A 22211-nucleotide genomic window follows, 5' to 3' on the forward strand; every position below is an offset into this window, starting at 1 on the left:
AACGTTATTCTCCACTTTATTTTATAGGCGACATAATTCAGCGGATGTGCAAGTTAAAGTAGTAGTGTGCTAGTCACACCTCGTCAAGGTCGTCGGAAGACGATGGATACAGGCCGTTTTCAACTGGTCTTATTGAAAATCTATGAGGGAGGCTTATGTCTAGCAGTGAACGTCTTATGGCAAAAATGATAATGAATTTACGGTTAAAGAAGGCCTATGACTAGCAAGGAGTATTTAAGAATGTAATCACTTTATGCTCATTATGATTATATTCTATATCTTTGGTGTAAGTACTATTAGGGTAAATAATAAGAAATATATAAGTAAAAGCTTTATTGTTTCAAATTTTTACTAGAATCTGCACGATAATACTACACAGCTTTTAGCTAACCATTTCACTAATAAATGTTATATTATCTAAATGGTTGAACATTTTAATAACAAAAACTTTTAGTCGAAGAAACAAAATAATGGCATTAAACAAATAGATTTTTGTCAATATGGAAAACTAACAAACAGACAATTGTACATGGTTTTTGAACATATATAAAAATATTTCTTTAAAAAAATGCGTTTGAAAACGTAGGAGACATTAACATAAAAAATTACTAATTATAAATGTTTTTTAACTAATATTATTGATGTGTCGCGTCAACGAAAGGTCCTCCGAGATCGTGCCGCGCACATGTCAGAAGGTTCAGCTGGCAGGGTCTCTCTTATCCCCAATGTCACGACACGCAAAGAGACAGAAGACCGACGTGCTAAAAAAAGATTTTAAAGAATCGTAGTGCAGAATTATAGAGTCATTGGTTATAAGTGTGAAAGCGTTAAAGGTTAGCTTAAAAATCCAAAAGCATGAAACCTTTTACACGTATATCCAATCATCTTGTGTAAAAATATTTCTATGAAATGTGTTACATTAAGGCTAATAACTTTTGGCAGTACAAAGTCTGCAAGAACAGATAATAGACAATATTTAATTATATAGGAAGCAATCCAGATGTTGAAAAAGATCGTTACGATATTTTTTTTCTGAAATCGCTTTTGATAAGGTGTACCATACATTAATTGACAGCAAATACAAACTATACATTCACATTTTTAAAGCTTTTAATTATATAACCGATCACCCTGTATTGTCACCTTTTCAACCACTTTGCAATAACAAACAATACAATGTCACACGGGTTAACTAAAGGACACCAGACAAAAACAGCTTGATGTGTAAATTTATACAGTCCCGAGAGGAAATTATGGTAATATAATCTGACAGTCGTATCCTGTTGCGTCAAAGAAGCCTACAGAAAAGTCGGGAAACATCTTGAAACAAACAAATAGATTTAAAAAAAAATCTTAATCAATTTTTTTTCATAGGTCTATTCTTTACGATGAACACATAAATCTTTTTAAGAAGAGAAGAATTAAGACATTGCTGTAAAAATAAATTATGCACATGATATTTGTGAAAATTTTTGCGTAACATTTTACTTAACTTCGAAGTTATATATTATATCTAAACTGGAATAATATATTATAATAAAACATTTACCTTGATACGGGATCTCTTCAACTAACTGTAAAATAAATATATCATTAAAATTGCACATAAAATAAACAAGTTATTCATCGAATAGAAGTGAACATATTTGTATGTTATTTTGAAAAGTAAAATAAATTGCATTTTTAATTTCAAATAAAAGACCCACTTACTGCTGAGAGAAGCAATTTTTAACTCCACCACAGTGGTGTCGTGCGCAAAATAGTATAAATAGTATCTAACTATATATAAATATATATATATATATATATATATAAATATATATATATATATATATATAAATATATATATATATATATATATATATATATAAATAATATATATGTATATAGTTATGTTGATGTTTTGTTTAGGTAACAATAAGTTACACACGTAATAAAGTATTTTTGTTTTTATAAGTGCTTGTGCCCTTTTATCATGACAGACGAAATAGACGACACGATTATTTATGATGAATGCGCGGACGTCTTGTCTGACGTTCCGGACGATTTGGCCGATTCGGAAGAAGACATTGGAGATGAAAAAAATGAAAGTGGAGCAGAATCCTCGGATGATAGTGAAATATTTACAAGGCGAATTCGACGTTGCATTATAGAGACTGTTTTGTTTCATTCCATTCGAAAGAAAAATACTAAATACCAAAGAGAATGGAAATAAACAAATATATAAAAAAAAAAATTTTTGCATTTATTTACGTATGTATATCTTCGAAATTTCATGAAAGTAAGAGAACAGGGTTGAGAACGCATGAGAACTAGCAATGAGTTGATTAAAACTTTACAATTCATAATTTCCTGATTATGTAGTAATCCGAATTAGCGCTGCCGGCGCCAAGCGAGTAAATTTTTACGAAACGTGCGCACGGCAAAGTGTTAAGATTAATCAAACACGGACTACGGATTTGTCAAACAGTTTTGACGCTAGAATCATCCTACTAAATAATATACTGGAATTCGGTACCCTGACATTATACCGACGTATAAAGGTGACATTTTGACCAGAAAAAAAATTAATTCTAAATATCGATATATAATGTAATATCCCATAGTAAAATAAATATAACTTTAGTTAATCTACAAAAAAAGTTTGGGAAAAGAGGCTAAATGTATGTCTAATTGTTATATTAAAACTGAACACGCCGGATTGATAACAATTGACGCAAGAAAGTACGAATAATTTTAACATATGTGTTTGGGCTACAAGCAACCCATCATAGCTAGAACTTTATCAAACCTTTAAAAATACTTACACACGGCTCTTGAACTTTGGGTGCCAATGTTTTGCGGAAAGCGGTCAGTCGCTTCGTGTAGCCAGTCGCCATGCTCACGCCGCTCTTCGTCGACTCGGTGGTCGTAGAAAACACTGATTCTGAAATTATTGTTACAAATTATAATTATATTTATTTAGTATAAGTAGTAGCAGTGAGCACACGTCGTGCAGAACAGAACGGTCCAGCAAGCGCCTCGTAGAACGTCCACCCACAAGGTCAACAGACAATCGCTGAACGATAACGCTGGATGCAGGCGGCATGCAACAGGTTCTATTTGAAATCTATAGAAGAGACATATGTCCAACAGTTGATGCATGTACATACTAAGGCTGAAGTGATAATGAATACTCTAAATGAAAAAAATAGTCACTATAACGTTATAGTCGACGGAAGGCGTTAGATCTAGGCCTCTTTCAACCGGATCTATTAGAAATCTACAGGAGAGGCCTACAATTGTAACGATAAATACTATAAGAAACATAGTTTTAAAAATATCGCACAAGCAAAAACCTAGAAACTAACTAAGCAGCGTAATTTCCTTTAAATTATTCAACTTCGTACTTGAGATGATATTTAGTAAAATACAATGGACTAATGGTGTAGGTATGCGCTGTATCGATCTTTAATTTTTCAATGCTTATTGTACTCTTTTTCCTGGAGTATTAAATGACATTTTGAGGCGATTTTTATAAATACAAATAAATGAGAAAGAAAATCGAAAATTAATTAAAAAGTCTTGTACAGTATTATCAAGAATTCAATGAGATGTCCTTTATTCTTTTAGGGTTAGGATAGAATAACGCATGACTGCTGCAGCCATTGTTGGTATCTTTAAATTCAGAATTTAAATTATTACAGTAAACAAAAAAAAATGTGACTAGAGAAACTATAATTCTATGTCCAATTTATGAGGTATTTTCATAATAAGTTTCCTGTCTGTTAAAATATTATTATTCTCTTTAAATTGACCTAAGCACCGTTTTAAAACTTACAAAATTTATAGACTTCATTAAAATTGGTTTGACTGGTAGAGATTGTTCAAACGCATTAAGCCATTATTTCCGCAATTACACAAGTTGTACAAAAAGTGAATAAAGAAATTGAAGAGCAAAAGAAATTTTTCTGGCAAAGTAGATCGATAACGAGCAAGTTTGTCGACAATTCCCACCGCTCTTATTTATATTCAATGTTATTACGTAATGAAAATTAATAGCATAAACGTAAAAAATCTATGGACAACAACCTTCAATATCCGCAGGTGATTCCAGAGAACCAGCAGACTCGGTCGCAATCATTCTGCAACACAAATAATTAAAACGGTATCATCATCAATACTGTAGTACACGATGTGGCAAATGGTTTGGCACATCGGATAAAAAGCAAAACTGCCAAGTACCGGCTAGATCCAATTTACTAAATCGCTGTATTTATTACAGTACAGTGCTCAAAAAATCATATATGTTGATTGTGGGTTCTTCTCAGGTAAGAGCCCGTTAGGAACACTTGTACATTTAGATTGTTGTTCCGATCGAATTTGGCTTTTCTAACATTCTTCTGGTAAAGTACATAACTTGTTACTGTAAATGATCTTAAGTGTAAAATAATATAAATTAATAAACGTACCGTTTTATTTATGAACAATAGACATTTTATGGTATTTTTATATAAGTTAGGTAAATTAAGGTTTGTTTTTGATATAATATAACAATACAATTTATTATGCGTCTAAACAACATATAAACATTAGACATTACGGTTTCGAATGACACGATAAACGACGAATTACATAAATTTCTTTACAAAGTTTATACAAGATTAAGATGAACGTAATATACACATATACAATAAATAAACCTAAAATTATAAGAAATAAATATATGATTTAATTAAAAAAATATATGTACATACACTAAATTTTACAATACATAAAAGAATCTAAAAATATTACAGACTTGGACTAGGAAATACAAGTCTATAACAGAGCCAAATAGTATTTCAAGCCTTGTTAAAACCAGATGAGTTTTTGCCTGAATTGCGTGACGTGATATTTAACGTGACATGTACAGACTAGCAGAATGTATAATAAACGAGTTGATGAGTGTGTGGCTTATTTATTCATTGCCAACTCAAATAACTATCAAAGATTGATAAGTGGATACTTTGGAAAAATTTACGACTACACCTAGAAATTCTTCATGATGGCGACCAATGACTATGAAGTATGTAAGACAATCTGGCGGGCTAGTAGCTAATAACTATCAACAATAATAATTAAGTGTAAGTGATCTGATTTAACAATAAACTGTAAATATTTAATAATTATAATACGTTGGTTCGTAACAGTGAAGTGAAATATTAGCGGTATTGCACAATTATTCCTCGTTCGCTAACCCACGCATTCTTTATTCGCACGATAATCTAACTCTATCCGAGTTAAGACTATGAAATTAGGCGATGAGCCTAGAGGTCTATTTTAACTTTATGTTTTAAAATTGCATTATTATAAATGAAAAGTGTGAAAAAGGCAATACCATCGTATTGCTACTTGTAAAAATGTATCCTTAGGTCTATTTTAACTTTATGTTTTAAAATTGCATTAATATAAATGAAAAGTGTGAAAAAGACAATACCATCGTATTGCTACTTGTAAAAATGTATCCTTGGTGATGTATCTATTGAATAATGGTCTGTCGGCGAAATATTTATCGTAGCAATGTACAATGTGAGTGTGCTTTATTGAAATGTGGTACGTAGTAGTTACTTGTCGAGGTAGGCGTGCAGGCGGCGCTGGTTGCGAGGGAGTAGCGCGCGCACATCGCCGCCCGACAGCAGCGCTGCCAGCATGGAGCGCGCTGCGCGCAGCCCTCCGCAAGCAGCGGACATGCCCTCAAGCACCTTGTGCGCCGCCTCCGTATAGTCGCGCGTATACAGCGACATCTGCCCACACAAGTTTTTCTTCATCTAGCTTACACTGCTGCCCAAGTGGCATTTGCAGAATCCGGAGGTGCGAGGAGGCGGAGCGCAGAGGGCGCTTAGCCTAAACCTCTTTAAAAGCAGCAAAGAACGAGGATCCCTTAGAAGGGATTCGTACAACTCCTTTCTATAATAAGGGTCATTCTAAATCCTTTCACGTGCGTCCCTACGACCCCTGTGTAAACATTTGTCAAAGTCAGCGATTACCTTCCCACCTCTCATTTAAGCTGTATATTCCCGTAAATTGTAAAAACTGTAAGCGGGATCTAATTGAATAAAATAAAATATTTAATTTAAACTGAAACATGGCACATATCATGCCTTCACATTGTATCATAAATTAAAAATAAACTCATCGGTGATTATAAAAATCAGATTGTATTTTTAGAATCGCTGTTGATTAAGCCTCAACTTCTTATGAATAGGTCTAAATGATATTCTCCTTTGAAACGTGTTCACATTTAATTCTGTCAATAGTCAATAATAATCTTCACCTATATTTTTACTTTATGTAATCAATTTTAAACAACCCAAGCATTGAGGAAATCTATCAACACATATAACAATCAATCTGGATGCTCAATAAACAGTATTCTAGCCTTTACTACATCAACAACAGGTATGTTATTACTTACATAAATTAAAAAAAGATATTCCTAAGATGTAAATTATATGTTTTATTTGTGTTTTGTAATGGCATAATAAAATTAAATCCGTCCATAATAAATACAGATTAAAATTAATCCTTATGATATTTAAGAAACTGACCTTAAAAAGGCGCCATTCGTCAACGTCGTCAAAGAGTTTCTTGGCGCGTTTCAAATTGAGACTGATGACGTCATGCGCGTTCTGCAGACGACTCTCCTGCCGTTGCGTATGTTCTCGAAGGTTCTCCAACACATTTTCTGTTTCAGTTCTATGACAGAATCGTGTGTTCCTTTAGTATATTTTAAAACCTATATTATATTTTAAAAGTGTTCTAATTATCGGTGTCACCAGCTCAGTGATCAATTTATTAAATTATAATTTAGTAATAAACTTAACAATAGTTTATTATATTATTTATTAGCATATAATTTCTTAGTAATAAATGTAACACTCGAAACATATTTAATAAAAAAAAACAATGTATAATAAAGTAATGACAATTTAGTAACCATAAGCGTTTTCTTATTATTAAAAATAATTATTTTTTATTATCTATCCATGCCAGAAGTCATGAGCCCGTCAAATTAAAGTAAAATTCTTTTCGGAGTTATCATTATATAGAGGTTATTGCTTTAAAGTTTTTATCAAAACTTGAGCTACACACATTTACCTCAAAAGCTTTTACACCCTATATATATATTGCGTCGATCTAAGACGACGTTGTGCATGTGTCACGTTATCTATTCAGTTTTTAATCTGATTTCCTTATGTTGTTTTTGCCATTTTTACACAAATAGTTATTTCAGTAATGCAGTTTTTGCCTCGCACAAATGAAATTGATAATGCTTATATTGTTCGTTGTATAAGAAACAATCAGTTACTTACTCCCTAACGGTGAGCTGCTTGTGCTGGTCTGATAAAATCGTGACCTTCGAGTTCGCCGCAGACACTTTTTCCTCCAGCTGGGCCATCTTAACATTCAGTTTTTTAAGTTCATCACGTTTTTCGTAATATTCATTAGTTAAATCATTAATTTCTTTCACTTCTGGAGCTAAAATTTAAGCATACAAATGTCAATTTTGCTTCATAATTATTTAGTTAACAATATATTATGATAATGCAACAAAATATCACAACTGCTTCAAAACTAAAAAGCTCTACATAAAGACATATATTATACATAATTATTTGATGCTGCATGAATTATTAGTGCATGAATTAAAACCCTAAGTGGACGGTCAGATGCTTGGCTTCGAAAACCAGGTTTTGAAAAAAATTAAATTTCGTTTTCAAACAACTCTTTGAATTTCATTTTAATGGACACAAAATAAATTTTCGCTACTGGATTGCAATAAATTGAGAACAATCATTATTTCAAAATTAAAGTTTATTTTCTTAGCAACGAAAGGTGATTAGTAGTTTGCGAGGGTTGACGGCAGTACCTTTTAAGGTCGCTAATCAACAAGCTAGGTTAACCAACTTTCAGATTAATATATCGTTAAAATAACCACAAGCAAAAACCGATCAAGATAAGGAATCTTGCCATGACCTGATGATCGTGGGTCATAGCCAGATCTCTTCCTAGAATAGAGGTATGACCCTTCAGGACAGATAACATCCTGGGTGAGTTGGCTTAACATAGTGTATGATACAAAAAAAAAATGATCATACACAGCAGCCTGTGAAAGCAATTGATTCATTTGTAGGCGGTATGTAGTCCAATTAAAAAATCGTAGGAACTTCTGCTGTAGATCATACACTACAGCAGAGGTTCTCAGGATTTTTTGTCATAGACCACGTTCAAATTTAGCCAGACCAACTTCAAATGCAGGCTGCATTTAAAATTGGTCTTGCTAAATTTATTGGTCATTTCACCTTGTTCCCAAAACTCGGGTTAAAATGTAAGGATTAGATCTGTCTATGGAAGTTTGCGTTGACACTATGTTCCCACCACGAAATAACAGTTTTGAATTGAGAATTGACTGGTTAATAAATTAATTTACTGTGCTATGATTGAATGTCGACAATGTAACGTTTGCCAATAAAAAAGTAATTCCATTTGTACTGAATATGAATACACATGTTTTTACAAGTAACAGTCGTTGAGTTTCTTAAAACATGGCAGATATTTTTAAATTGATAGGTGAAGTCAAATCAACATTTTAGTTCTTTATGTAAAGCAATCTTGCTTATGAATTGTGAACGTTCATTTTTTTGTTACGCCAATGTAGAGTTCGTCTAGTCTCCCGAGGTCCGCACACGGAACCATTTGAATAAAATTATTTTAAATCTAGAAGTACCTTCAGGGTCGACGGGTGCGGTGCGGCGTAGGAAGTGCGAGTGCGCGGCGTGCACAACGCGCATGGTGGCCTCGAGCGCGGACACATCGCGCTCACGACGCCCTATCTCCGCGTCCAGTAGAGCTCCACGCTCGCGAAGCTCTGCGCGTTCCGCCGCGAACTTGTAAGTAACAAGGCAACGTCATAGACTAATATTACTTTTCTTAATACATCAGAAAGTTGTAGGCTAAACACTGTCGGCGCTCAACCGCTTTCAATACGATTTTTGTTCATCATCATCATTACATCAGTCTCTCCCAAGATCGGGGAGGCTCCCATAGTTCGCCACTATCGGTCTTGTGTTGCCCGCATCCAACCACTTCCAGCAACCTTAATTGTTTCATCGTTGACCCGTTGTTGCCCCTCGGGAAACTTCCGACAACAATGAGAGTCGGTTGCACTATCAATCGTGCCCCGCCCACTGTCACTTCACTGGAGCCACATCCGTGACCTTATCTAAAAAAAATTATTTATAACGTCACTGGTTTTGAGGTAGCCGAGTAGTTCACGCTAGTTAGTCGAAACCTCTTTATAACCAATTAGGTGATTATTTCAAATGATGTAGTACTTTTTTATGACAGATTCAATTGATTTATTTACTATATTCATCATAATCGTTTCAGTCTTAGGACGGCTACTGACGGACATAGGCCTGCTCGATGATTTCCTGTAGGATAATAAAAGCGGCCTGCATCTGGAGTCCTCCGAAGACTTTAACAAGATCATCTGTCCTCGTGGATGGTCGTACTAAGATGTGCTTGTCCATCCGTGGGCTTAATTCCTAAACCAGGTTCCAGCGGCCATTGCCAATCAGCTTTTAGTATAATATAACTGTATAAATATTGTATAATAACAAAACCGAAGAAGCGAAGTTATATCTACTAATACGATTCCTGCCAACGCGGTCAATGCTGACTGACAGTAAAGTTTTCCTTTAGGCCTATTAAAAATAATAAATCTGTTTAAATTTTAATAAGTTGTTTTTTTGCTTATATGCTCTAATATTTTACTCAATTGTTACTTGGTTATAACAAAAGTTAATTAGAGCCTTTATTTATGAAAATAGTTAACGCTAGGCAGCACTGACCGACACGGCCTGGACAGAATATTACGTTCTTTTTTCTCGGTGTAGAACGTGTTAAAGAATTTCAGATAGTGTAAAAACACAATCTCTATTAAAATGTATTAAAATAAAGTAATAAATCAACATTTAATTTTAAACTGAGATAAATAGAGTAATAGTCATTAAATTTTTCTACAAAAGATCATTCACAAATCAGCACTGTTGTCACAAGCAGTCTAAACCTATATTTTAATTTATAAACAAGCCATGCATTTTAAAATCAAAATAGTGTAATCAATGTACCCGGAATTTTAAAGTACAAGTGTGAATACACAGTATTGTTCAGTGTTTAAACCAAAATATTACGTATTGATAGCGAAATATAACAATTGCTTACCTTTATCTTGAAAAACGTGACACTCAGCTGCTGTCCGGACTCATCCTTGCCCAGTGATGCAATGAATATGTCGTGCCTGAAACAATTTCACATACGATAAAATAATTAGTTAAAAAAAAAAAAAAAAAAAACATTGGGCAATGGTACAACCGGCTCAGGCTGTAATGCGTAGTAATCGGTACTATGGATTTCTAACATCACATTTGAACATTGTGCCATGAATATATAAATAATACTGCCTTTAACAATACAAACTTTTTACAGTGCTACCGATATCACTATGCCTTAAGTATTTTAGGTTCTATAAATCCGCCATTGATGCTCACAGTGGTACAATGCTATTGGTAAAGCAGTCACGATCAGTCAGGTGGAGTCGTCATTTGCTTGACATACTGCGCTTCAGCATAGATTCAGGGGCGATTTCGTGAGGACTCTCACTGTTCCGCACATTGCAAAGCTGGGTCTCGCAGCAAAACTTCGAATATAGAACATGTATTTATTGCTTTCTGAACTTGATCCTTTATAAGGCCCCTCGTAAACGATCACGTCTCGGATCCGTATATCACTGACAACACACATTGATCACAGATATTGCTGTATTTTGGACGAGTAGTTATTTCGGAGATTCCTCAACGCTGTGTTTTACGCTGGATTCTTGTAAATAACGCATTAGATATATCCTGATCAGTCTGTCTAGCCACATTCCATTCCTATTTAAATTGTTGGACATAACTGTTGTCTTAATATGTATACAATAAACTGGTCACTACCATTTGACTTTCTAATTAGGAACTTTTTGGTTTACTATATTCTTAATTCGAAAGACCTATAGCTTGGAGAAATAAATGTGGAAAGTATGATACCTCTTTATGAGTTGCTCTATGCGTTGCTCACGCTCGCGTATCTCGGCACGCAGTTTGCCGCAGTCTTCGAGCAATGCTCTTTTCTGCACGTTGAACATATCGCGCCGCGCGGCGATCTCTACCAGGCGTTCCTTCATGGCCTGCGAAATAATAAAATTTTCACTAAATATAGTCTTCAATATATAAAGTGTGAGGTGTCATCGAAATTTTTTATTCTTTCGAAAGACTCACTGATGCCTGTAACATCGTTCAAACGTTTGCCACGGCTTCTCTGAGAGGTGCGCATCCGAAATGTCCAATTAGTCTATGACTCAGCAATAATCAAGCTGAATTTCTTTGTGGACTGTGTTTCGTGATTTATTCTATTACATGCAGCTTCATAAAACCCTACAAAAAATATCGAAAGAGGTCATATCGCACGGTATAAACAATAATTCTGTACATTTAGTAGGTAGACGACCGCGGGCAGCCCGAGATCGATCATCGTGAGTGTCTAACGGCTGGCTTAATGATGATGACAAAAAATACGTAAGGCTTTAAATATAAAAGATTTTTTCTTTGTCACTGCGGTAGTTTTGCTCTTTATTTGTCATTTTTGTTTGTTTTGTCTGTATTTTATACCATATAGGCCTGACTATGAAAGATGTACTAACAGCGTCGAGCTGCAGGCGACGCTCGTCGAGCGTGTAAGCGGTGCGGTCGAGGCCAGCGAGCGCACGCGACGCGTGTGCAACCCGCAGTTTCGTGAGCGCCTCCTCCACACGCAACCGCCGCCATTCTTCGCGTAAAGACGCCACCTCCTTGTCACCACCGGACACGTTCAGCATCGATGTTTTTAGACGGCTTTGCTGCAAATATAATGTTGGTCAGAGATTTTAAGCGGTATGAACATTAAAATGATCGTCAAGCCTGCTAAATGTGATGATAATATTCCCACATAGATATGTGGGATAGGTTGAGGTAGTCCTATGCCTTGCAGTGGGCGGCTATGGGCTGAAAAGAAGATGTCGAAACATTACATTAAGATGATAGCAGGATGCATCAAAATTCACATATATTATCATAAATATACAATTGTTTTTTTTTAAATATAAAATACATTAAAAATTGTTCTTAATTCATAAAAAGGTCGACTTTTATTCAGTATCCGAAATTTCGCCACTCAACTTTATTAAGTACTTTAATAGGTATTTTATTTTTTGTAATGAAAACTAATTAAAAATGCCATGCTTTAAAAGAGAACAATCGCAAGAGCGACAAAATATTTGCTCATGCGCAGACATATAGACCCAACGGTTAATATTATTTATTACCTGATGTGGAATTAAAATATGACAGATTAACATAAATAATGCACAATATTTATTAAATCCAATGATATAAAGTCTGTCGGTAGTGTTTTATAAGTATTTAAATATCCATTTAAATGGATACACCAAGAATGATCGTTCTTAGAGTGTAAATAATTTTACGTAATAATATTCCGATATATAAATTTATTTGCTAGTATATTAGTATAACATATAAATATATTTAATTGCTTCTATCTCGTATCAGAGTAAGAAAAGAAAGAAATGCCTAATATATAAATTATTAATATCCTACGGATTTTTTCATCACGGCTATTATTTTTAGAAATAGCACTGCGAAAAACAACCTGCATTTTTAACTCTATAATGCAAGAATAACTCTTGTAAATTCTTGAACAAAACTTATCTTAGGTTCTAGTGCTAACACAAGCGTCACTGCTATTTATGTTTATTATTGACTATGCATTGTCATAACTTTTTCTTCGCGAAAACCTTTCCTAAAAGAGTTTTTATACCTCAATATTGTAGACTTACACGTATTCACCGGAACAAATGTCGTATCTTCACGAAACAATGGCAACCAGTAATAAAAAAATAACTGTGAATTGCAATACAGATCTCGTCGCACAGTGCAGTTTATTTCAAATCTCTTCCTACTTTCACAAATAAATTTACTTTAAGCATACCAGGTCAGTGTACAGGGTGTTCTTGGATTCGAGATCCTTGGTCAGCCGTCGCATGTCGTCGTGTAGCCGGGCGGCGTGTCGCTCGAGTAGGGCCACGCGTGCAGCGTGACGCCCGCGGACATCCTTCAACCTGTATATACGTATAATAACTATCTTTTCATATTTATTATTATTACTATATAAAATGAATCATTTACAATATCTCGTACGCCATGAAAAGAACCCAATTTGATAGAAACTAAAATCAGTTTGAACTTCCTAATAATGGTATCCTTTAATCTAAAGCAACGAAGGTTCCAAACGCATATCGTTCAATTAATTACCATAAAACTATTCAAATTTTAAGTATATTTGTAAATTGCTTTTGAATAGCAAAAAAAAAACTTTCGAAAGACAAATTTTAGATTTCGTGATCATCCAGCCAGGGGTGCCCAACCAGCGGCTGGCGAGCCACATGAAGCTATTTGAAGGGTTATTTGTAGCTCGCGGTAAATGTAAAATTTTTATGTATTAAATTTTAAAAAATTTATTTGATTTCTAATGTTTCAAACCTTTTTTAAAATCACTGTAATATTTAATTTGAATGCAGAAATTTCGGACTTTTCTAAAAAAAAAAGTAATGCCTTTTAACAACGTTATTTTTTGCGGCTGGTGAAAGATTTTAAATTTCGAAAGTTGGCTTGTAGCCGTTTGTCCATCCCTGTTCTAAGCAATACACTCTTCTAATATGTTAGACAAGCCTTTTAATTACAAAATCAAACAAATATGCATCCAAAATTACTACCTATAGTGCCTATAAAACCAAACTATTACAGCCTTTCAAATCGGTACTGTTGTGGTATCCATTTTAGGTGACCTTTCGCAAAACCAGTAAACATAGTAAACACACCGAAACAATATAATTCAAGTGATCATTGTGATTATAGCGCTACCAAAACAGCTTTACTGCTCTTTGCGAAAGCGCAGCGAGAGGGTCGAGGAAAGAGAGGCGACCACCGCTATCGCGAGGAAAGTCGCGCCTGATACTCTCCCCGTCCCGCCGCGCTTACATCTAAGGCACGGTACAGCGATTTCGGTAGCCTTATAAAAACAAGTAAACATTCAGCTCAGCTGTCATATATTAGATGATAAATCAAAAAGGACATATTAAAATAAAAGTTAATTGGTTATTATTTAAAATCTTTCAATCATACAAAATAATAAACTGATTACTTAAAAAATACTTATTAATAAACAAATTGCTACCTTTCGAATACGTTTTATATCTATTCTATTGAACTACAACAGACTAAAACAGAAAGAAGCTCGTCAGATTTACTCGGGTTAGATAGTTTAATCTATCAGCCTATGGGAAGCCTTATGTATAAATGCTAGACCTGTTCTCTCGTTCCGCCAATTCCGCAGAGCACTCACGTTCGGCCTGCGCCCCTTCCATATGCGAGACACGAGCTCCTGTCGTCTCCACTTGGTAACACTAGAAAATGTTTTTAATAGCTGTATGATTAAATAGGATATTATTTAAGGATGTATCATAGGAAAACTTGACGTACAATAATGTAAAGAGATTCCTTCAACGCTTGCAGGTTGCGTTCCATGTTCCGTTGCTTCGTATCCAGTTTGCTCATGACAGCTTTGGATGCTGGAAGTAAAAACAACTGTTTTACTGCTATGTGTGACCATATATTTAATAACACTTAATATTTGCTGGAAATCTCTATATAAAACCTTTTTTATATTTGTATCTATGAGGAAATATAAAATAAATTATTTTTTAAATTGACAGATCAAAGCGAATCTAAACAATAATTGAATAAGCGTAGAACAAGGCAAAAACAACAGCATGGTGATATATATTTTTTGTAACTTAAACAGATTGAAAAAATTTTATTGTACATGCTTTTTTACCTTACGAAAAGCTTGTTTATATATATATCACGATAAATGATACCGATTTTCATAACAATACAGTTTATTCTAAATAAAATTGAGTGTCTGTTTGGAATATTAAAACAATCGCTTTTACTACATGCACATGAATATATATAAGGTACATATTTGGTACATCCATTTTTTTAAAAATTTTGTCTGTTTGTTTCGGCTTATCACTGAATTGACTGGATCGATTTTGACGGGCCTTATACTAGCAGATAGCTAATGTAATAAGAAGGAACTTAGACCACATTTATTTTAGAAAAAAAAAATTAAACAAAAAAAAACTAAATAGTCTAAGTATTCTTTTGTTAAATTCCACATGGACGAAGTCGCAGGCACAGTTATTTTGGAATATAATATGTGTCTCATAGGTCTTAACAGTAACTTTATTACTTACAGCACAGTTCGAATCATTTTACTAATACTTTTACTAATCATTGTAAATCATTCCACAATCGAACGGACTGTGTGGTGATATAAGATCGATATAAAATGTAGTTGGTATAGCAACCTTTTAACTGCATGTAAAACAATTTCTCTTCATTCTTGAGAGCCAACAGTTTCTGGTTCTCTACAAAGGAACAGTGCATCGCGCGTTGTTGGTTCTGAGTAATCTGGCTTGCGTAGCGCTCTTCCTCCTGCAAGTTTAGTTATATCAACAATCTGATCACAACGAGTGTGGCCCTATTTAAGTAAAGAGATTCTTGCCGCACACATACAGCATCCAATTCATTGTGTGAGCTCTACAATGTTCTTATTGCAACATCTTACTACTCTCTTTTGACACTTTTGCTATAGAAAAATTAAAAACGCATGATGACCTTCATTAAACAGAAACAAAAGTGAACATTAGTCATGAAATAAATACTATATAATTGTATGCATGACATTTTGCATGAATTACATAATTTTAAAAATACCAATACCATAAAATAAGTTCTACAAAGTGAAAAAAGTGTTACGAAGGGTATTAAAATATTGGAAATATTTACATCAAGCGCCCGTGTCACGCCCGCCCTAATATCTATAAGGTACAACACCTTAGCCTAAAAATTTTGTAAAGCAATAGAAATGTCTAAGTGGTAATACCACTGTCAGTTTATATCGAGGACACTGTGTCAAAGTGATTAAAATTATATCTATTTAAGTTCAAAGCATTTACTTACATTCAACATCTCTTCTAACTGCTTAGCACGTTTTTCAGCAGTTTTTGATTTATCTGTCGACTCCAGCAAACTTTCTTTTAACTCCCTGATCTATACAGAAAAATAAAAAATATTTAACTCTTAAGATATAAAATACATAAAATACTTCCAAATGTTTCATGTAAATGAGTTAATAACAACGTTATCTGAAAAGGATAATAATGTAGGATATTACAAAATAACCTTTTTAATTAATTACATCACAATTACATTTTAATTGACATTGATAATATTACCTTTTCAGCAAGGTCCTTTACGGCAACATCTTTTCGGTGTTGCTCATCCAAAATATTTCGGTTTTCTAATCGCAACTTCTCGAGGTAATTCCGCATGTTGCTTAACTCCCTTTGCATACTTTGAGCCTGCAACGTTTAAGAATCACCAAAGAACAAATTAGAAAATCATTTATAATCTACGAAACCACAATTTAAATTAATTCTTTGAAATTAAATATTGCATATTTCGATGACCCTCGCAAATATTCAGGTAGTGTTATTACAGGATTTTCTTATGTATGTCATGTGATTTTCAGTATCTATAGGTTTAAATGTATCCAGTAGCCCAGTAGTAAAAGACTTGCGATCGGAGGTCGCGGGTTTGGTTGTCGGGATACAATCTTATATAATTCACACTTTGTGCAGCAGTGTCAATCCCATATAACTAATATATAGGATTGCCACTGCTCACAACCAAGTTTCTATAGGATAAGCTGCAGCGTCCTCTGCGTACCATAATCCCATACTACGATCGCTAATCCGTCTGCAAAGTGTAGTGATTATATTTCCATATATATATTAGGTGGGCTTCCATATGCTGAAACGATGACGACGACGAATCTTTTTCAATTTAATTACTTACTTAACCAAATTGTAAAGAATTCTTTCAATGCTACTTTGGAAGCCCATTCTAAAAATGAGTTAATATTCTCTTATTTTTTTTTCAGTTATTTTATTGATTGCGTGGCAGTACTTGTTCATTTTAGCTGTCATATTTATTCTACAGAGATTAATGACTTTGTAATTCAATTATAATAATCAACACACTATTGCCCAATGGTTGTATGTGACGCAAGATGGTAATGTGCAGTTAACGAAGTTGAAAATATCACCTCGCTATCCAATGTTACATTCTGGTCAACTATCTGTTGGTGCTGGAAACGTGACAGGCTGAGCTGTTGTGCCAAAACAATGTTTTCTTTCGTTGCTTCAGTGTTGTTCGCATGCTGTTGATCGCAGAAGGCCTGCTGCTCTCGGCACTGGTCTGCCAGATTATTTGCCTCCGCTTCTAGTACAGCATAATCCTAAAAATACCACTTTATAACTATCTTTGATTTTTCATGTAATAATTATACCAGCAAGAAATTTTTCTCATCGTTATTGATAATTTATAAAATATAAACTCCTAAAGTCATTGATAATTTTGCCAGGAGTTTATATTAAAAATTAGATTTACAAATTCCAAATATAAATACTGGTAGAAAATGAAGTATTGAACTGGAAAAATTTGTATTTTAAACCACTCTAATTCTTCATACTTAATCTACTAATTTAATTGATAATAAGCCAATTAATTTTCATCCAAAATTCTTTTTTTTTATTTTATTACTCATCCTTTGTAATTATATTTAGGTTTTATATTTTAACCTTTTTTATGTGGGCTATGTTTACCCTTAACTTGCTTTATCACTTTTAGAATAACAATGTATTAGGATATTCAATATGATGCAATACTGAGATAAACCATTAATAGACCTAAAAAAATAAACTAAAAATATAAATTATTAAATAAATTAAAAATAATAAAATGGTATATTTTGTCAAATTACTTGACTACATTTTAGAAACCTTCTTACTATATTACAGTAATAAAATCTACTGCTTGGCAGCATAAGTTTTTATGATGCAAGTCACAAAAATTAAATGTAGTAGTGTGTAGTAGTGGTAGTAATATAGGTACATAATCGATTAAACGAAATAGAGAACGTGCTATCGAGGTTGTTAGGGGTTTGATATATAAATAGAGTTTAGAAAATGTCTAGATATTTACTTCTCTTATATGCCTAATATCTTTATCACGTTGTCGTAAATTTTCAACTGCACTCGTCCACATGGCCATCATTTGTTTTCTTTGTTCCATACCTTCCATCACCTGACAAACAAAGAAATCATTTGTAATTTTAATTTAAACATTCTTAGGATAAAAGCTATGTGGTATCAGAGAAAGAGGGTTAGGGAAATGCAGGAAGGTCTGTACAGCCAACTCCATGATCACGACTTCTCTACCAAGAGCTTATTAACAAGTATAATAAACAGAATAATATTTGATTTGAAGATAATATTTAAAAATCCTGGATGGATTGCCCTTGCTCTCTAAACATATAATGTTAAGTTATATAATAGTGTAATGTAAAGGTTAATAATATTACAAAATTAACCATTCAATTTATAATGTAAAAAGTTTATAAATAATGTTAAAAATATGTTAAGTTTTATGTAATTACTATTATTGATTCTTAGATGCTGTGTAAAGTATTTAGTGGTATTTTTATGACACAAAACAAAAGTATATAAACATTTAAAATGTAGTTGTAATTACTATACACATTTATTTCATTTAAATACCTGTACAGATATCCTTTCACAAGCACGCTCCTCTGCACTTAAATTAGACACGAGCTGATTAAGACGATCACGCATGCGATCATGCTCTTGTTTTAGCCTCAGTCTTGTAGTCTCCAGTGCCTGCGAGTTAAGATATAACATATATAAATACTTTTATCAGATACAATAAAAGTTTTAGATAAAGGGAAACAGTACCAGACATTTGAGAGATGGATTTGACAAGGTGCAATATTTAACCCATTATATTTATCTATCATAGTTACCGAATTAAAAATTGGATACTGTATCTCACATTTCAATTTTTTTTAATGATAATGTTTGTTGATATTAATACAGTGCAGTCATTCTTCTTCTTTTTAACAGATAGATGCTTACTGCAAGGCTTAGGCCTCCCCAAAGATCGCCACAATGACTGGTCTTGCACTGCCCATATCCACTTCTTGCAACTTTAACTATGTCATCAGTCAACCTAATGGGGGGCCCACTGAGGCCGCGTCTATTGGTACGTGGACACCACTCAAGAACCTTTCAGCTCCAATGGGCGTCGCCTGCACTAGCGATGTGTCGTGCCCATTGGCAGTTCAGACATACAATTCTTCAAGCTACGTCTGTGACTTTATTTTTACTGTGGATTTCCACTGATCTGATTCAATTTTATGGTGTAGGTACTCATACTTAATTTAAAATGATAATAATGACTTTGCTCATGAAACTGAAATAATGGAGGTGGCTTCTATAAATTACTTTAGATGATAAATAAAAAAAATTAGTGATTTCAGGAATTTCTACCAAAGCACAATAATTTATCACAATCACATGTCTCACTAAAATGGTTTCCATAATAAGCCAACACCACAACCATAGTACAACAACCCAATTTTTATTTTCTGTTAATAACATAAAAACTGTAAATTTATACAATTATTACAATGAACTTTATTTTACCTTAGCCTTAGACAAGTCCTGTTTAGTAAACTGTTCTATTGCAGTGATGTCGCCAGCACTTCTTTCGAGTGCGGCCCGCCATTCCTGTAGTGCTCCTCTTTCACCACAAACTTCACTCTTCAATGTATCAGCCTTTTTAAGAAGTCTAGCTATATTACCTGAAATTCCAAAATATATTCAACATTATAAAAAGACGTTCTTTCAATAAAACCTTTGAAAACATAAGGCATAGGCTAATTAAATTAATTGGTTAGTACAGCAAAGTACACACTACTTGATTTGACACAATAGACAGAAGAGTAAATGGAAAGCAAAAACAGGCTTAATCAATTTGTAGAACATTGTCTTTATCATATGCAAAAGCTTGCATATTTATAGACTGAATAATTGGGGTTCATAAAAAATTAAGATTTTCAATGTGCCAAATGGTATTCAGGGTACTACACTATATTTGTAAGATACCTTAAATAATTACTACTACCGTAATTGTAAGATGAAAATATACTTTACAGTTTCTAAACAAACCAACTATTGTCCCCCCCCCCCCCCCCTATTTGTTATCATGATAGATAATATACTGTTTGAATAAGCAAAAACAAATCATACCCACAAGTGTTTCTGTTAACTGTGCAAATGTGATTTTAATATATGAGCATGTGCATAAATTTGCTGTACATGTGCATTAATCAGCAATTTAATAGAAAATGTTTTTCATGGGAATAAAAATTCATTTTTATTATATTATGGTATTAATTATAGGAGGTGCTCTTTATCACATTTGAGTAATGTGATTCATAAATTTTATTATATAAATATGGCAACAATAAACACAATTTTAAATTAATGAAGAACACTGATATATTAATGGAAAGAAAATGGTAATAAGTTTAATACTACAATAATTGATAAAAGAATAATTACTTAAATACAAATATTACTAACCTCCTATGATTAATATAATAAATATGTGTTTATGTTGAGCACAATAAATAACAAATACACAAAAACTGCATATTTATATAAGTATTAAATTTTACTTTGCAGTCTATCAATCCTGGTCGCAATCACACTACTCTGTTTATTAGAATCAACCACATCTCTTTCAAGTCTATCAGCTTCATTTTTTGATAATTGATGTATTTTTATTTCTTGCTCTAATTGCTGTTTTTGAGCAAACAGAAGACGCTAAAATTAAAGTATTACACATCAATATCTACCTTTAATAAATTTTTACTTATAAACACTCTGATGAATTGTTAAGTAATTGATCAATTTCATTAATAAAAAAATAACATTAGAAAAATAAATAAATGCTTTAAAGGTATATAACATTTTTTTAAAGGTACTCACAGTATTTTCTTGATATTCAGTATGTACAAATTCTTTATATTTATTGAGATCATTTTGCTTCTGAAGTTGTAAGCTCAGAGCTTCCTTTAAACTCTGGATTTCATTTTGCCTAAATAAGGACAGAATGAGTTTATTTTTTAAAAATTTTATTAAGTAATGACATAAATGTAAAATTAAACAATTTCAACATTTAAAATAGTATAAAGTAAAACCTGTCAATTAATATCGTTTCTAAATTACAATTACTGGCATCTGCTAATGGAATCCTCGTTCCTTGATTCCATCCAAGTTCTTCTAGCAGTTGAGCCATATATCCGGGCACCTTCTCGGGCTCATTCATTTTTCAATATTGATACATAAAAACTCAAAAACTTGTCGAAAACTACAAAAGGACTAATCGAGTAAATGCGATCAATGGTATCGAACAAACAAATACGATGTCAAATTTGAAATTACAAAACAAATCCATTTTTTTTAAAAAGTGAAAAGGGCAAAGATCTCAACTTTATTCGCCATACAAATCTATAACCAGAAAACAAAATTTATTATATCGACGTAAAAGTGTCTATACATTTTTGACTAAGCATCGTTTACACCTGACAATACTATTTTAATACTACCTGGTTCAACCGACAATTTTAAGAAAAATGCTTCTCCTCATCTTCATTCTTACCCAAGACAAAATATTATATGCACACAAAAACGATCAACTTGTACAGCTTAAAAACTATTTTAAAAAAACACCTGAAGGTAGTGATAGAACTAAATGTGAAAGTGATGAAAAAATGACATGATAACCAAAATTTAATTACTTATGTAAGTTACATAAAAATTGGTTTTATATAATTTCACGTATTAAAAAGCCATCACCTAAACACACACATATTTCGTCTATCATATGATTATTTGTAATTAAAGTACAAAGATACGTAAAATATTATTGTTATTTATACTTTAAATTTAAATAATTGATCTTTTTAATTGTTTTTAATTAGGTTCCGATGAGTTCCATGTAAACACAAACCCAAATATATCTACTTTTTACAGCCAA

At 33.0% G+C, this 22211-nt stretch overlaps 1 protein-coding gene across 1 annotated transcript; it reads right to left on the reverse strand.

Moving 5' to 3' along the window:
- Positions 1–382: 382 nt before the first annotated feature.
- On the reverse strand, positions 383–21573 carry Ccdc39 (Coiled-coil domain containing protein 39). The gene is made up of 24 exons (XM_068772513.1): positions 21373–21573; positions 21161–21269; positions 20848–20995; positions 19811–19968; positions 18866–18985; positions 18291–18392; positions 17353–17544; positions 16481–16606; positions 16206–16295; positions 15551–15677; positions 14658–14746; positions 14484–14581; positions 13108–13237; positions 11765–11959; positions 11112–11251; positions 10249–10324; positions 8750–8909; positions 7335–7500; positions 6570–6717; positions 5590–5765; positions 4072–4124; positions 2808–2926; positions 1550–1574; positions 383–761 (listed from the first exon to the last, which is right to left on the reverse strand). Exons 1-24 carry the CDS (start codon positions 21498–21500, stop codon positions 652–654), a joined length of 2985 nt encoding a protein of 994 aa, XP_068628614.1. The 5' UTR covers positions 21501–21573; the 3' UTR covers positions 383–651.
- Between the last annotated feature and the right edge of the window lie 638 nt (positions 21574–22211).

This window comes from Battus philenor, unplaced genomic scaffold (assembly GCF_028537555.1).
Source record: "Battus philenor isolate CCGP_79_NKW_IND1 unplaced genomic scaffold, ilBatPhil1.0.hap1 SCAF_5, whole genome shotgun sequence".
Classification (NCBI taxonomy): Eukaryota; Metazoa; Arthropoda; class Insecta; order Lepidoptera; family Papilionidae; genus Battus; species Battus philenor.

Coding starts and splice junctions, on each gene's coding strand:
- Ccdc39 (XM_068772513.1), bottom strand. CDS start 21,500: ATGAATGAGCCCGAGAAGGTGCCCGGATATATGGCTCAACTGCTAGAA. Junction 15,678..16,205: donor AGTTAGAAGAGATGTTGAAT/GTAAGTAAATGC, acceptor CTAAACTTGCAG/GAGGAAGAGCGCTACGCAAG. Junction 10,325..11,111: donor ATAGAGCAACTCATAAAGAG/GTATCATACTTT, acceptor AAATTGTTTCAG/GCACGACATATTCATTGCAT.